Genomic DNA, 17,310 nt, shown 5'->3' on the forward strand with positions numbered 1-17,310 from the left:
AAGGAGGACCTAAGAAGATGGATGTCCCTGCCCATAACGTTGATGGAGAGAGTCAACTGCATGAAAATGAATGTGCTGTCAAGACTCCAGTTCAGTCCTTGCCTGTGGCATTACCCAGGGATTTCTTTCAAGCCTTGCTCTCATGATTAAGAACATTCCTATGGAATGGGAAGGTAGACAGGGTCTCGATGGAAAAATTGACCTGGGATTACAGTCTGGGTGGATTACAGATGCCGGGCTTTAAAAAAAATTAATGGGCAGCCCAGTCGAGGTACATCTCCGCACTCTTTGGGAGGGGAGAGGTGCCATCCTGGGTACAAATTGGTCTGCACTTGGTGGGTGAGAGGATAGAAGAGGACCTTATTTACAAATGGGATGCCAAATTACTATCTGGAAAAACAGAAAACCCAAATTAGAGCAAATTATTCATATTTGCAACAAAATTGGGGCTGTCCCAAAAAATGCCCCCGACTCCCAACCAGTTAATACCTTTGACGGTAGATAACAAGATCTTAGACACTTGGCGTGGAAATGGTATCAGATGCTTACAGGACTGTTATGAGCAGGGACAACTGATGTCATTTGAGCAGCTTAGGGACAAGTATGATTTATCAAATAAGACATTCCACTGCTACCTTCAGATAAGATGATTTTTGTGGACAAATTGGGTCCAACTATAGCCCTACCAAAGTGCACTGACATACAGATCTTGATTCGAAGATTTATGGAGGGGGTAAAAGTCCACGTCAGCTGCAGGCTCGTTTGTGTCTGACAAGTCCGATGCGGGACAGGCAGACACGGCTGCAGGGGAAAATTGGTTGGTTGGGGTTGGGTGTTGGGTTTTTCCTCCTTTGCCTTTTGTCAGTGAGGTGGGCTCTGCGGTCTTCTTCAAAGGAGGTTGCTGCCCGCCAAACTGTGAGGCGCCAAGATGCACGGTTTGAGGCGATATCAGCCCACTGGCGGTGGTCAATGTGGCAGGCACCAAGAGATTTCTTTAGGCAGTCCTTGTACCTTTTCTTTGGTGCACCTCTGTCACGGTGGCCAGTGGAGAGCTCGCCATATAACACAATCTTGGGAAGGCGATGGTCCTCCATTCTGGAGACGTGACCCACCCAGCGCAGCTGGATCTTCAGCAGCGTGGACTCAATGCTGTCGACCTCTGCCATCTCGAGTAATTCGACGTTAGGGATGAAAGCGCTCCAATGGATGTTGAGGATGGAGCGGAGACGACGCTGGTGGAAGCATTCTAGGAGCCGTAGGTGATGCCGGTAGAGGACCCATGATTCAGAGCCGAACAGGAGTGTGGGTATGACAACGGCTCTGTATACGCTTATCTTTGTGAGGTTTTCAGTTGGTTGTTTTTCCAGACTCTTTTGTGTAGTCTTCCAAAGGCGCTATTTGCCTTGGCGAGTCTGTTGTCTATCTCATTGTCGATCCTTGCATCTGATGAAATGGTGCAGCCGAGATAGGTAAACTGGTTGACCGTTTTGAGTTTTGTGTGCCCGATGGAGATGTGGGGGGGCTGGTAGACATGGTGGGGAGCTGGCAGATGGAGGACCTCAGTTTTCTTCAGGCTGACTTCCAGGCCAAACATTTTGGCAGTTTCCGCAAAGCAGGACGTCAAGCGCTGAAGAGCTGGCTCTGAATGGGCAACTAAAGCGGCATCGTCTGCAAAGAGTAGTTCACGGACAAGTTTCTCTTGTGTCTTGTCGTACTGGCTAATGATATTTTCTTCACGGTCCGGGAGAAGGGTAGGTGGCGGCGGCCCCGATCCGGGCAGGAGCAAGGGGGAGACGGCGGCCCCGGCCTCGGGCGAGTGAGGCAGGCGGAGGCCCCGAACCAGGCAGAGAGTGGGAGGCGGCGGCCCCAGTCCGGGCACGGAGGGGGTGGTGGCGGCCCCGGCCCCGGTCCGGGCGAAGGGTAGGCGGCGGCGGCCCCGATCCGGGCAGGAGCAAGGGGGAGATGGCGGCCCCGGCCTCGGTCGAGTGAGGCAGGCGGAGGCCCCGATCCAGGCAGAGAGTGGGAGGCGGCGGCCCCAGTCCGGGCACAGAGAGAGCAGCGGTGGCCCCGGCCCCGGTCCGGGCGAAGGGTAAGCGGCGGCGGCCCCGATCCGGGCAGGAGCAAGGAGGAGACAGCGGCCCCGGCCTCAGTCGAGTGAGGCAGGCGGAGGCCCCGATCCGGGCAGAGAGTTGGAGGCGGCGGCCCTAGTCCGGGCACAGGGAGAGCTGCGGCGGCCTCGGCCCCGGTCCGGGCAGTATGGACCGACCTAGGAGGGGAGGCAGACCCCTCCAGCCCGGGTAAGAAACCTGCATAGGAGAAGGCCACTCCGATATAAAACCTACGACCCAAGGACCTCGCTGCCACGACCCTGCTTGCTTGGCCACGGCACACGAACCAATTTCCTGCACTAGATATACCTGATACCACAAAGGATTAACAGGTCCAAGCTGGAGCTGTCAGATAAGTGTTTTAGATGCATCATTGAGACAGAAACCTTTGTGCATGCGATCTGAACATGTACCAATTTGAGGCCCTTCTGGGCAGAACTAGGCAAAGCCCTAGGGAAAATTATAGGTAAGGAATTCCCACAGGATCCTGAATTGTTCCTGTTGGGCAATATAATGAACATAAGACTTACAATGAAGCTGTCCAAATTCCAAATACAATTTGTAATTATCTCATTGGTGGCCAGGAAGTACATAGTGGTTATCTGGAAGTTCGACTCTCGCAATGGAGCAAGGAGATGCAGGCTTGTGTTGCCCTGGAGAAAATTACCGTAAATATTTGTGTAAAATGCGAAAAAAAATTCCCCCTTTTTCCCCTCAAAAATAGGGGGGGGGGGTCGCATTATACTCGAGAGTAAAATTTAAAAAAAAAATTTCTGCAGGTGAGTGGCAGTGCGACTTGTGCGGGCAAGCGACAGCACAACTAGGGGAGGTGAGCTGCAGCGCGACTCAGGCAGCCGAGGGGAGGGGAGGTCGTGAGAGATGACATTGTGAATTGGGCGGGTGAGGGGAGGGGTGGGTCGTGAGAGACTCCAGCACGACTCTGTTGGGTGAGGGGAGGGTCGTGAGAGACGCCAGCGCAACTCAGGCGGGCGGGTGAGCAGCCAGAGAGACGGCAGCGTAACTCAGGCAGATGAGGGGAGGGGGGGGTCGTGAGAGACGCCAACGTGACTCAGCGGGTGAGGGAGGGGGGTGACGGCAGCGCGACTCAGGCGGGCGGTCAGCCGGAGAGACGGCAGCGCGACTCTGGCGGATGAGGGTGGGGTCATATTATACATGGGGGTAAAATGTTTTCCCCTTTTTCCCTTAAAAAAATGGGGGGTCGCATTATACACGGGTTGCATTATACACAAATATTTATGGTACATATATTTGGTTTAAGGTATGGCACATTTCAAAAAATTTGGGAGCAATACCTGAACCATATTGGAGCATGGCTGTGAAAAAATATAATTTTGTCTCAGGGTCAGGCCCGCCTCAACGCTTCCTCAATTTTGGGGGGCGGGGGATGGAATGAGGGGTCCACCTCAGTCCAACCGGTGAAAGTCAGGGAACAATTCCTGGCCATTGCATCGGGCCAGACCCATAGCTCCCCAACATAAGTTACTCCCGTGTTATGGATGTTTTAATGTCTAAATGCTTCTTTTCTCTTCGGTTGCTCAGTTATGTATTGAGTGTTTGATGTTTAGGTACAAGATGGGGGAAGGAGAAAGGGCTAACAGATATTTTTTCATGACAAGTATACTACCAAAAAGCTAGTCAAACAGTTGCAATTAGAAGCTGTCTGTTCATTAATTGTAGCTAAACAGAACTTGTATCCAAGTTGGTTGACTCTTTTATTATGTCTGGGGAAAAAATATCATTATAGATAAAGTTAGTTAAATCATTTCTGCATCCACTAAAGTGATTACGGGATAAGATGAAGGAAAGTTTCTCAGTTTATGCACAATTTTGGGGTAGTATAGTATGTGCTGGAAATAATTTTTTAATAAACAGTGCCAAGAAATACAACATCATCTTAATTAGTATTGTGATGGATTATATCATATTTTATATGTTTTTGAAGGAGATAGAGTGTTGGGGGTTAGGTCACAAACAAACACAAACACTGCAAAATATCTCATTTAAAATGCAAAAGCTTTGCTCAGACTAGACACTCTAGACCCAGTGCCTTTGTAAAAAATGCCTTGCTAGAGGTTTTTATAAGATGCAAATAGAAGAACCAGAGCTCTCTCTAAGAAATAGAGAGAGAGAACTGGTTTCTGCAATTATGGAAAGCTGGCAGCTTATTGAAATCCCATTTTGAAGACGGGTTGTGAGTTCTGAGTTCAGCCTGTTGAAAACCCTTGTGGTCAAATCAAGAGGAAATGGCTGGCTAGACTGTTTCACTTGAATTAAGGGAAACAAAAGGAACTCTGTGGTGACCTGCAGAAGAAGAGGTTATCATCTGGAAAACCCTGATGGGGCAAGTTACTTCGGCAAGACACTGAAGTGGCTGATCAGAAGGAATCAACAAGCAACAAATCTCTCTCTGAAAACTGACAAGAATTTTCCTGAGTGGTAACCATTTACCTTTCAAGCACCAAAGCCTGGTGAACTTCATAAATGTAAAATTCTGCGCAAATGAATGGAATACTTTTCCACAACAAAGTAATAATATTGTTCTTCTTTAGTTGGTTATAAAATATTTGTAATTATATCCCATTTTCTATCTACAATATAGGGTGTTGAATATCTTTTGAGAGTATTATTAATAATCTCTGTATTAATACTCTGCTTTATAGAATCTGTTCCACATGGTAGGAATTCAGATTTGACCTTTGTAAATTATATTGCTATTCTGTGGTTGTGGAAGGATAACTTTGCAGTGCTTATCTGAATAACCACATAATATACTGCCTATTTTTAACTAAACCATTTGACTTTAGAGAAGAAAAAATGGACAATAAAGTCAAGTCAACAGGTTTTGAAATATTAAAAATATTAAGTCAGTTTCAACTTGCAAGCATCTGCTTGAACTATTCAGTCAACACTTCATCCATAATCTGTATGGAGAGAATCAGGTGAATGATGCTTCAAACTAATCTTCATTTGCTCGTGAATGGTATACAGTAAACTTAGATTTAAAGCCACGGCAATCAGAACCTTTGAATCACGTTACAAATTTTATTTTGGCCTGTCTCTGAGAACACCTGCTCACGTTGTTTATTTCAGGTTCAGGTTGGATCACAGATCTGCAATCTATTTCTCCAGCAATTTGGCAGGAGATTCCTAGTTATTCTTTACCAAGATCCTGCTTGTGATCATTTTCCTGGGGTTCTAAAGAGCAAATTTGGCAACCCTCGCCTTCAAATTCAACTACACAAGTGCTGATGAAAATGTATTTCCAGAGTAAAATGCAGTATAAATAATTTCTATTTAATTTGTGTAATTCTAAAAATCCACTTCCTCATGTTGGTCACCCTTGAGTCCCTGATGTGATTTCTCCATTGGGTCCACAGGTGATTTTTGACATTGCTGTTGCAAATCTCCTTCTAAAGAGAACCCATCACTGGGTACTCCCAGGACAACACTATCTTGTCAAGACTCCTCTAAACAAATAAACTTGCCAGGTTAATGTCATACATACCTTGACCCTCAGCACAAACTCCAACATTACCTCAAAGCACCCCATTTCAATTTCATAAGTCTCTCCATTTCAATTTCATCATGCTTAATAAAAATTCAGAAAAGTGTTAAATTTTTTAATTTAGACCTACAGCATGGTAACAGGCCCTTTCAGCCCACGAGCCCGTGCCACCCAATTGACCATCAACCAAGAGCAAGTTTTTGAATGGTGGGAGGAAACAAGAGAAAACCCATGCAGACATGGGGCGAACATACAAAATCACTGGTGCTGAAACATTGTAGCACTAACCGCTACACTAACCTTGCCGTCCATGTTGGAGAAACTCAGCAGGTCGCATAGTGACCATAGGAGGCAAAGATATATAACCAACATTTCAGGCCTGAGCCCTTCGTCAATGACCAAGTTTCTCCAGTACTTTTGTGCATTAACAACAATCACACTATCTGCATACTTTCTTGTTTCAAATGTTCTTTGATTTCCACCATAATGAATGTCAGGCACAGATGAAACCCCATGCTTATTGAACACCATACTGCACCAAAAGACATCCACCACCTAATCTTATTTTTGCATGAAATATTAGTTGATGCTTTTCTCTTCTAAAAATGTGCAATGCTTATCACGTGCTGGAGCTCAGGTACAAGTGGAATGCTCAGTGGAAATCCAGTTATTTGCATGCACTCTTGTTTAAATCCAGCATTTTTTAACCAACAATTTATCAGGAATGTTTTCAGTTTTGGTCTGTTTCGTAAGAGTATTAGATTTTGATTTCAGCTGATATGCTTGAAAATCAGTTTGAAGACATCAATAATTATTTTCACTGAGGTCACCTTTTATTATGTATTATGCCTGACTTTGTAATGCTTTTAATAATGACAGAATATTTTGATAGTTTGTCTTGGTCAAAAAAACAAGGATTTTTGAAGGATCAGCCATTCCAAACTGGTTGTTACTTTTCAATTTTTCATATAAAAACTTAAGTCATTTTAAATATAGCAACTTGTGCAAAGAATCTTAATTAATTTTAAACAAATCAATGCATCAAACTCAGACTGTCATCTTAAGCAGAGGATTATTTTCATTAGGTAACTTCTCATTTTGCTTTCTTATTTATTTTTATATTATCAAACTTTTCATTCCTCCAACATATTCTTCAGCAGCAGTATTTTGATATTCAACCACAATGAGTCTGTGTATTTGTTCACATGATAATTACTTCAAATGCTGGCATCTTTATATCCCACAAATGAATTTCACTATTCAAATATTCAAGGTATTTTATATTTTGTGGCTATTTTTAAACAAGAGGAATTTATAGATTCAGTCCTTATTCTTTGTTATTATTTATAAACTCTCGTATCACTCTCACAAAACTAAATCACTTATTTTATAATTATTCATGAGGAATAGCACAAAAAGTTATAAAGTCTTCACCAAGCTTGTTTAAACATATTAAGGACTTGCAACAATTATCATAGTGACCTACAATGAATATTCAAGATCATTCCTACCTGTTTTAGTTAGTGGACCAGAAAAGAGTTGTTGAAGCAATCTATTCTCTGATGTCCTAAGCACAACTACTATATCTGCAGGAAGTGTATCTCTATTTTTCTTAAGGAAACCACGTGCATCATAAAGAACCTGTATAAACATCAAGAATTACTCCATTTGTGTAGTACTGCTATTTTTTTATTGGCACATTATTGTACATACAAAAGATTTACATGTTAAAATGATAATAGCATTCCTCATTTAATCATGAGAAAATTACAATACAGTAAAAACCCTTATATCTGGCAGCTATGGGGATTGGTAGATGCCAGCTAACTTTCTGGTTGCTTAAGACTTACTGCCTAACTAATACACCTGCATTAAGAATAAACAGTTTATAAATCAAAAGTCAACAATACTATACTTACACTGAACAAACTTCATTTTCATGAATATATAAACTTTTTAAGAATTTTACTTTATTTTCAGTCACATTCTTTAAAAACATTTAACCGTCGCTGCATCTGCAGGTTCCTCCCACTCCACAGAGCAGCCCAAAAGATGAACAGTAACATTATAGATAATTAAGCTCCCCCTCCCCCAAGTTTACAGATAAAGTCTGACCTGAGTAACTCTTACTAAGCAAGGAGAAGACACTTTAAGAAAGTCACTCCAATGGTTAACAGCACCAGCCAGCTCTTCATCCTCGGCCACAACTTTATTCAAATAGCTGCTATGAGCAAAGCACATCCAAGGCACACTGCTGGCTGTATATTTGCTCCCATCTTCACCAAAGGCTATTGCGTTACTTCAGAGAATATTTACTTTCAAAAATTAAAATTGGTATTTTTATCTATTAATTTATTTTCATTTATTTATATTTATTTTCCTCAATTGTTTTGCTGGTTGCTTGAGGCTGCCAGTTGCTTGAATTCTGAATACTAGGGGTTTTATCGTAATAAAGAATATATTAATTTCAAATATTACATTCTTTTCATTTAAAGAGGTGTTCATACCTTGCCAGCATAGTGCTCAATACCAAAGCACAATTCCATGCCTTTTGGTCTCCAAAAATAATTTGTCTGCAGATTATCTTCAAATTTATCTGAAAAATCGGGAGGTAAATGAGTTTAATATTCCAACCATTATCGGGATGCCCACAGCAGAAGAATGAAGATGAGGCTTAATGAAAATGTAAGTTTCAAATAATTTTACAATATTTCCATAGTAAACAATGAAAATGTCCCGATATTTAGATTAAAACTCTTTTAGTTCTTTAATTCATGTATAAATTATTATTTTGCAAGTTTACTTAAAAAAATTCTTGATCATCAATTTAAACTGCTGCACATCTTTTGATGAATGTACATCCACAGTTTTATTGGGTGGCTGTTCCAGGATTTTTATACCAAGAAAAGATTAAGTTTTCCATCATGATCTGTGCAACTTGAGAAGAAGGTTGAGGTGTGAGATGGGAGGGGAAAACACTCAGGTAGTGATATTCACTTATCCCTCTTGGTAGCCGAGGTTATAGATTTGGATGTGTAATCAAAGATAAGTAGCTGTTAGTCGATGGTACAAAGTATTTAAGAAAACATAGGATTAATGGTAGACTTGTCACCAAGTGCCAGCGGCCTGTAGCCAAGGGTTTTAATGGAAGCAATTGTTGAGACAGATAATCTACTTGTTGGAAGATTTCCAAAACTCAGAGGTTTGGGAAGATAGCAGTGGTTTAGAAAATGACAAACATGACTCCATTGATCAAGAAGACAGGATGAAAAAAAAGCCAGTCTCTTTGGACCTATTTAGCTCAAGAATTGTTACCAAGAACTTAGAATCTGTAAACCAGGGAAAAAAAAGTCAGTTATTGTGAGAAGCTTAAATGTAATCAGACAATTTCAAAGTGTTTTCATGAAAGATATATTTGGTTTCATAGATTTGCTAGAGTTCTTTAAGGATATTTATTAAGTTCTTTAAGGATGAGCCCAGAGGACCCCAAAACCCAGCAGCAATAGAAATGCACCAAAACAAATGTTGCTTTTAATTATATTTAAACATGAAAACAGGATCAAACTTTAACTTATTACTATTAACTTAGCTTAACCTAACTTAACCCTCTTCTAATTATAAGTGCACGTGTGTGTAATATATGTGTAGGTTCAGAAAAGTTCTTTGATTCACAGTCCAATCTCACTTTTCACTCCTCCAAATTCACTGGTATCAGGCAATTCTTATACTGTGCACAGAATTTAACATTTATGAAGTTCACCAGGCTTTGATGCTAGAAAGTTAAATGGTTACCAGTCAGGAAGGTTCTTATCGGTTTTCAGACAGAGATTTATTGCTTGTTGGAGACCCACAACTGATTCCTGCTAATCAACCACTTCAGTGTCTTGCCGAAGAAACTTGCCCCATTAGGGTTTTCCAGATGATAACCTCTTTCTTTCAGGTCCTTTTTGTTTCCCTTATTTCAAGTGAAACATTATACAAGCCAGCATCTCCTCTTGTATGGACCACAAGGTCTTTGAACAGGTTGAACTAAGAACTCAAAGCCCTTCTTCAAAATGGGGTTTTTCCACAAGCTTGCCAGCTTGTCAAGTTCCAATCCCAGCTGCTGCTGCTGAACTGTAGAACTGAATTCTCTCTCTCTCACTCAAAGAAAACCACATGACCCTCCTAGAAACTGGACCCAATCCTCTGAGTTCGTTCATTTATTGCTTTCCAAAAACAATAAGCAATTACTCCACAGCATCTCCAATTAACACCTACTTGTGAAGTCCTTATAGGCATTCTTCAAAGTTTTAGCCTGGACTGTCTGGCTTGAGCAGAGCTCAGGAATTTTAAATGAGATCTGTTTTGAAATGTTTGTAGCTGTGTGTGACCTAACTAAAAAGCCTGCCACAATTTATCTCCTTTAAAACATATCTATATAAAATATAATATAATCTGTTACAATACAACAAGCAGACTTGATACAGGTGATGTGTGGTATTTGAATTTTCAGAAGGCATTTAACATGGAGGCACATAAAATAATGACAGTTCGGCGGGCAGCAATCTCCTTTGAAGAAGACCGCAGAGCCCACCTCACTGACAAAAGACAGAAGAGGAAAAACCCAACACCCAACCCCAACCAAACAATTTTCCCTTGCAACCACTGCAACCGTGCCTGCCTGTCCCGCATCAGACTTGTCAGTCACCAACGAGCCTGCAGCAGAAATGGGCATACCCCTCCATAAATCTTCATCCGCGAAGCCAAACCAAAGAAAGAAAAGAAGAAACACTATGTTACACAAGAAAAGAGAGAAAGGAGGCACAGGCAAGGAACTATTACCCAACATTCACTGTTAAAAAAAAAAATATATATGGGGAACCTTTACCAAGACACAAAATAGTTATAATACTGTGACAAAATTGTGTTATTAATCTTTAGTTATGATATATATCTTAGTAAAGTTATTTTGTGAGTTGGATACAGGGTCACACACAGACACACACATAATTCTTTGAGATGGAAGATGGCAAGCCATTTTTGGAGCTGAGAGATGGCAGCTGTTCAAGTAAGTTCTGGATTCAATGACCTGTGCAAACAGACTGGAGTCTGTTGGCTCATGATTCATACTTTTGAAGAAGGCATAATGAACTTCAAAGACAGAAATGATGTCGCAATGTCATGTGATGAGACATTTCAGAGAAACATATTACTGAACCAGAGGCACGTGAAAGCAGAAGTTGACCACCCTGTGAGGAAGACAGGATTGAAGATACAGAGGCTGGAAAAGGTACTGTTACATGTTACTCCTGGTCAAAGGAGAATACAGAATAAGTGGCTTTTGAATGACGAAAACCACTTCTGAATGTCTCTTTAAGATAAAGCAGGCAGCCTCATTGTGTCGATGGAAATGGTCAGTTTTGATTAAGAAAACAAAAGTAATCTTGCATTTGAAATATATCCATTTTCAGATAGTTACTTTGTTCAGCCCTTGTCTGGGTTTGTGAAATCATCGTGGAAGAAAATAGCCACTTTTCTGTCTCTTCGAAAAGAGAACAAAATCAATGTGCGGAACACAGATTCCGAAGCCATGCAAAAGAGGGGAAATTGGAGAAAATCATTCGTATGAAGAAATAATTCAATGAAAAAAACACTACAAGAAATTTGTGAGTTTTAAATGATGCTTCACATTTACTTCATAACTGCTTTTGAACAGCAATAAAGAATTTGAGTTTCAACACAAATGTTTTTGAGACTGAACTTTAAAATCATCTCTTCAGAATCAAGCTTAAAGTGTAATGGTTTGGGTTTTAACACCCACACATATATACATTTGTGTATACTGGGGTTAAGTTAGTAAAGTTTAGAGTTAAGAAAGAAGTGTTATGTTATTAATAATCAATTTTTAAAAATTTTTGTAAAAAACCATTGTCTTGGTAAATTCCTACATAACATAATATTTAGACAGACTGATGATTTTTTTTTTGACAAATTTAAAGTTCTATGGTAATCCATTCAGCAGGGTAGAATGGAAAATGCCGAACATATCTCAATTTTAAAAGACATTAGATGGGATGTGACATAAAAGAAAGCAAAGGAAATTTAAAAAGTAAGAGCCCATTGTATTACAGGGAAGATACTGGATTAGCTGACTGACAGAAGGCAGAGAGTGGGAATTAAAGGGGCCTTTTCTGGCTGGCTGCAGATGACTAGTGGTGTTCCATAGGGGTTGGTGTTGGGTCTGCTACTTTTTTCATTTTATGTTAATGCTTTGGGTGATGAAATTGATGGCTTTGTGACCATGGTTTTGGATGATAATAAGGAAGTTAGAATGGTAGGCAGTGTTGAAGAAGCAGGGGAGTCTGCAGAGGGACTTGGACAGGTCAGGAGAATTGGCAAAGAAATGACAGATGGAATACAGTGCAGGGAAGTGTATGGCCATGCACTCAGGCAGAAGAAATAAAGGTGTCAACTATTTTCTAAATGGGGAGAAAATTCAGAAAGTGGAGGTCAGAACGGACTTGGAAGTCTAAATCTGGATTTTGTAAAGTTTAATGCAGTTTGAGTCAGTAGGAATGAAGGCAAAATGTAATATTAACATTCATTTCAAGAGCTCTAGAATATAAAAACAAGGATGTAATGCTGGGGCTTTATAAGGTGCTGGTCAGACCACTTTTAAAATATAGTATTACGAACAGTTTTGGTCTCTGTGACCAAGGAAGGATGTGCTAGCACTGAAGATGGTCAAGAGAATTTTTACGGAAATGATCCTGAGGATGAGTGGGTTAATGTCTGAGGAGCATTTAATGATTCTGGACCTATAGTTTTGAAGAATGAGAGGGGATCTTATTGATTCCTACCAAATATTGAAAGACCTGGATAGATTAGACACAGGGAAGAGCTTTTCACTAGTGGAGAGTTTAAGATCAGACGACACAGCCTGTGAAGGAGTCCCTTTTGAAAAGAGATGAGGTGATGGCTGTGGAAGCTACATTATTGGGCTTATTGAACGCTGCGATCTATCTTGTTTTTTAAGCCTCAAATTTTTAAAAAAAGTAAATTCTTGAAATACCAGTTCAGGCAGCACCTGAGATGGGAGAAAAAAACATTTTTGATTAATTACCTTTATTTGGAAATGGGCTATTTCTGAGGTATCCATAATGCACTTCAGTTACATTCTTTCTTTTAACATAGTGACTGAAGATTTCAGAACTTATTCATAATAATTCTTTTATCTTACTCTCATGTTCTTTCTGCTTGCTCTTCCAATTTTAGGGCAGGTATTGATGGCACCATTCAATTTTCACAGTCACTACTGAGACAAATTATGTTGTGTTTGTATTATATATAGATATGATTTTGTAAGGTAAATTGGGGCAGGTTCTTTTAGTGTAGGTCACATACAAACACTTTAAAACAGATCTTATTTAAAATACTGGAACTATGCTAAGACAGGCCAGCGCCAAGAGCCTTTGCAAAAGCATTGGAGAGTGCCCAAGAGACTTCACTAATGGATTGTTGTTTACAAAAAAGCAACAGATAGAAGAACTCATCGGAGCCACATGCTGTCTGGAGAAAACTTGCTGTTCTAGGAGGGTTATATGGTTCTGCAAGCAGAGAGAGTAAAACAGGCTTTCTCTCTGTGAGAGAGAGAGAGAGAGAGGGAATTCAGTTCTTCAGTTTTACAGTCAATAACAGCAGCTGGAACTGGAACAGGACAAGCTGGCAAGCTTGTGGAAAACCCCATTTTGGAAGACAGGTTGTGAGTGCTTAGTTCAGCCTCGTCAAAGCCCTTGTGGTTCACGCCTAATGTTTCATTTGAAATAAGGGAAATAAAAAGACACTCTGTGGTGACCTGAAAGAAAGAGGTTATCATCTGGAGAACCCTGATGGGGCAAGTTTCATCAGCAAGACATTGAGGTGACTAATGATGTGGAAATCCTGGTACAACAAATCTCTCTCTGCAAACCTACAAAGAACCACCCTGAGCGGTAAACATTTACCTTTTAAGCACCAAAGCCTGGTGAATTTTATACATGTTAAATTCTGTGCACAGTATAAGAATTGCCTGCAACCAGTAAACTTGGAGGAATGAGAAGTGAGATTGGACTGTGAATCAAAGAGCTTTTCTGAACTTACATACACATTACATACACGTGCACTTCAAATTAGAAGGAGGTTAAGTTAGGTTAGTTAAGTTAAAGTTTGATCCTGTTTTCAAGTTTGAAGATAATTAAAAGCAACATTTGCTTAAGTAATCATTAGTCTTGGTGAATATCTATTGCTGCTGAGTTTTGGGGTCCTCTGGGCTCGTAACACTACCCTTCTATTTAACCTACAAGTCCATGCTTTAATTTAGCATCTCTTTGGCCAATTAGAAATGGGTAACTTTTCCAGTCAAATTTATTCTTCCCAATGGTATGTACTTCATTTTTTAATTACCTATCTGATAGTATCTTTAACAAGATGTAGAATGGATCATTGTTATGGAATAAGTTAATATAATTATAGAATAAAATATATCTTTAGGGGTAAGGTTAGATTGTGGGGGTTTAGGCATTAGTTTACATTCCAGAAGAGACATTATCATTTCACAAAAGACATCTCATTTAAAATTTAAGAGCCATGCCTAAGTTTGTCCTCCATGTCTGCCATTGACTTTACAGAAACCATGAAGAGTGTCAGTGAAGACTTTACAAGTGCGTGTTAATTGAACTGATGTTGTAGAATTGAAATGGAATATTGTCTTAAAAGAAACAAAATGTTTGAACAGATGCCCAGGCTGAGAAACTGATTAATCTTTTATTGCTAAACTGGTGCCAGCGATCCAAATTTCTGGTTGAAGTCTGCTGTTCTCAGAGGGGTCATGTGGTTTTACAAACAGAGAGAAAAAACATGCCATTCTTTGAGGAGAGAGAGAGAAAGACAGTCAGGTTTTCTGGAGCAATTCTGTGGTAACAGCTGCAAATTGGGAGACTTGGTAAAGATACCATTTGAAGATGGATTTTGAGTTCCAAGTTCTAAACCCTTGTAATCAATTACAAGAGCCTGTGGCTGATTAATGTGTTTCTCCTGAAATAAAAGAAGAACTCTTTGTGGTAACCTGGATGAAGAGGTTATCTTTTGGAAAAACCCACGAATGGGGGGAAGTTTCTTCAGCAAGACACTGAAGTGGCTGATTGAAGGAGATCAGTTTGTGTGTGTGTCCAACGAACAATGAATATCTCTTTTCGAAACCAACAAAGATCTTCCTGAGTGGTAACAATTTAAGTTAAACACCAAAGCCTGGTGAAGATCATAAATGTTTAATGCTGTGCACAGTATGGAAAATTGCCTGATACCAGTGAACTTGGAGAAGTGAAAAGTGAATGATTGAACAGTGAAATAAATAACTTTCCTGAACACATACACATTACATACATGCGTGAGAATTAGAAGGGGGCTAAGTTAGGTTAAGTTAATAGGAACAAGTTAAATAATGATATTATTATGGATGAAGAAAATTAAAAACATTTTTGTTTAGGTAATCATTGTCTTGGTAAATTTGTGTTGATGCTGGTTTTTGCTGTCCTCTGGGCTTGTAACACCATAATAAGCTAATTCAATCATTCTATTCATTGCAGAATATGGACTGAAATCATTTTATTACCTCATAAGGAAATAACTTTGAATATATTCTTTCTGAATACTTTTCAATGGATTAATTGCTATTGTCACTTTCTCTCTAGTTACTGGCTAATTATTTCTACTTCAGACGAGATGGTGATTTTCAATGTCCTTCATTTTATTCTCTCAACCTTGTGAAAGTTGTTGACAATTCACTAGCAATTTAACTTTGATTCATACAAGATTAACAACTAATCATTATTTTACATTTCAACTCCCATGGTGCTGTAGCCATGCGACCCCACCCCCCCCCCCCCCCAACCCTCCCTCCACCCAAACCCCCACCTTCAGTACCAGGCAGTGTGCAGATTAATGAACAGGGTTGAGCATTACAAATTCAGATGCATGTCACCTTCCAGTCATCATTTGTCAGCTAGGTTGACTTCCCATCTGTTCCAAGCAAGATTTAAGTACAAAATTACAAAAGTACATATTATCATTTCAATGATTCTGCAACTGCATTTTGCTCAAATTATACAATTTTGCCCCAAAACACAGCCATCAAATTTATCCCTGCCAATTCTAAACCATTTACAACTCCTTTGTCAATAAGACTTTTAGCAGCTTTAGTTAACAACTACTACTACTTATGCCACTTAAATGCACAATGTACCACCAATTAATCAACTTTATGTCCTGTAAGCCATTTTTGCACCTTTGGGATCATTGCTGAAGTTAAACTCAATCAATAAAACAAACACAATGTTAACCAAAGCAAAACATAGCCAGGATTCTCTAAGTGAGAAACTCACCTGCTTGTTTTTAAAATCTCCACCAGCTGCAAGGCTCAGATAAGCAGCATGATAGGAAACTCACCTGATCAAATTGCCTCAACAAATGTCGAAGAGGTCATCATCAATGACTTTAAAGCAGATCACCCTCAATGATGTTCCTTCTATTCAGTTTAGGGTTCATTCTATCTACAGAATTATTTATCTGAAGTGTTTCCTGCAGTAATTTACTGAGGTGACTTCAACAGCATCTCTGAATCGCAAGATCCAGTCCTCCGAGAAAAAAATATTGGAGACACAAGAGACAATAGCTGGAGGAATCTGGAGCAAAAACAATCAGCTGGAGGAACTCAGCAGGTCAAGCAGTTTCAGTGATTGTTTTTGGGTCAGAATCCTTCATTAAGGATAAATACTATTGCTTTTGGAAACTGGTCCTGGAATCACCATTCATTTACTGCTCTTGGGCCACACCCTTGAGTTAGTGAAAGGCAACATAATATAATCAACAAGAAGTAGATTAATTTTTATTTGTTCATGATTAAGTAGGCTATGAAAAGGGAAAGTCTAAAAACCTGATGTTACATTTCTTATCCTTAACCTCTGCTGCACCATTTGTTGACCTCCTGAAACCTCTCAAACTCCTTCCCTTTCCTCTTCCTCCAATCATCACTCAAATTTCCTTCTTGGTTTGGCATCTATTTTAATTTTTGTGATTTACCTTGGGACATATTTTATGCCAAAGGCCTTGTGCACTCAAAGAATTTGATATCATTCTTACCTACGAGTGTCTGGTCAGAAGCTTTTGGGAATCGACTCTCTTCATCAAGCAAAGACAATAAACCCATTGGTTTCTGAAGAAACATGTCCAGAATTGGTCGATTATCCTGATATTCCACAATTGTAGCTTCAATTCCCTCATTTTGATATTCTGTCTGGAAGTGATCAAAAGCAAAACATTGAACTTTAAATTATCCCTCAACAACACTCTCAAAACTGTAAACTCTTGAATCATACTCAATATTTAACATGCAAATAATAACAAAAATCCACAGATAAAGCATGTAAACATGTATAACCATATAATTACTGCACAGAAACAGGCCATTTTGGCCTTCTAGTCTGCACCATACTGTACTCTCCTCTAATCTCACCTACCTCACCCTGCCCATAACCCTCCATTCCCCTCCCATCCATATACATATCCAATTTTTCCTTGCACTGATCTAGAATTCACTGGTAGTGTGTTCTGCTGATGGCTGGCTCCGCCCCATCTGCTCCCATATAACCCTGGTTTCAC

At 40.0% G+C, this 17,310-nt stretch overlaps 1 protein-coding gene across 22 annotated transcripts in view; it reads right to left on the minus strand.

Moving 5' to 3' along the window:
* Positions 1-17,310, minus strand: part of LOC138762153 (myosin-IIIb-like) — a 550,501-nt gene that overhangs the window by 340,983 nt on the left and 192,208 nt on the right. For all 22 annotated transcript variants that reach the window (XR_011356778.1, XR_011356777.1, XR_011356779.1 and 19 more), the window contains 3 exons: positions 16,792-16,945; positions 8,142-8,230; positions 7,146-7,275 (listed from right to left, as the gene is read on the minus strand). Coding sequence is in view for 19 of the 22 variants with exons in the window: in XM_069935663.1 (XP_069791764.1) it covers positions 7,146-7,275; positions 8,142-8,230; positions 16,792-16,945 (373 nt within the window). In the remaining 3 variants the exon portion in view is untranslated. The remainder of the gene's footprint in view (positions 1-7,145; positions 7,276-8,141; positions 8,231-16,791; positions 16,946-17,310) is intronic.

The sequence above is a fragment of the Narcine bancroftii genome, chromosome 4, assembly GCF_036971445.1.
Source record: "Narcine bancroftii isolate sNarBan1 chromosome 4, sNarBan1.hap1, whole genome shotgun sequence".
In the NCBI taxonomy this organism is placed as follows: domain Eukaryota; kingdom Metazoa; phylum Chordata; class Chondrichthyes; order Torpediniformes; family Narcinidae; genus Narcine; species Narcine bancroftii.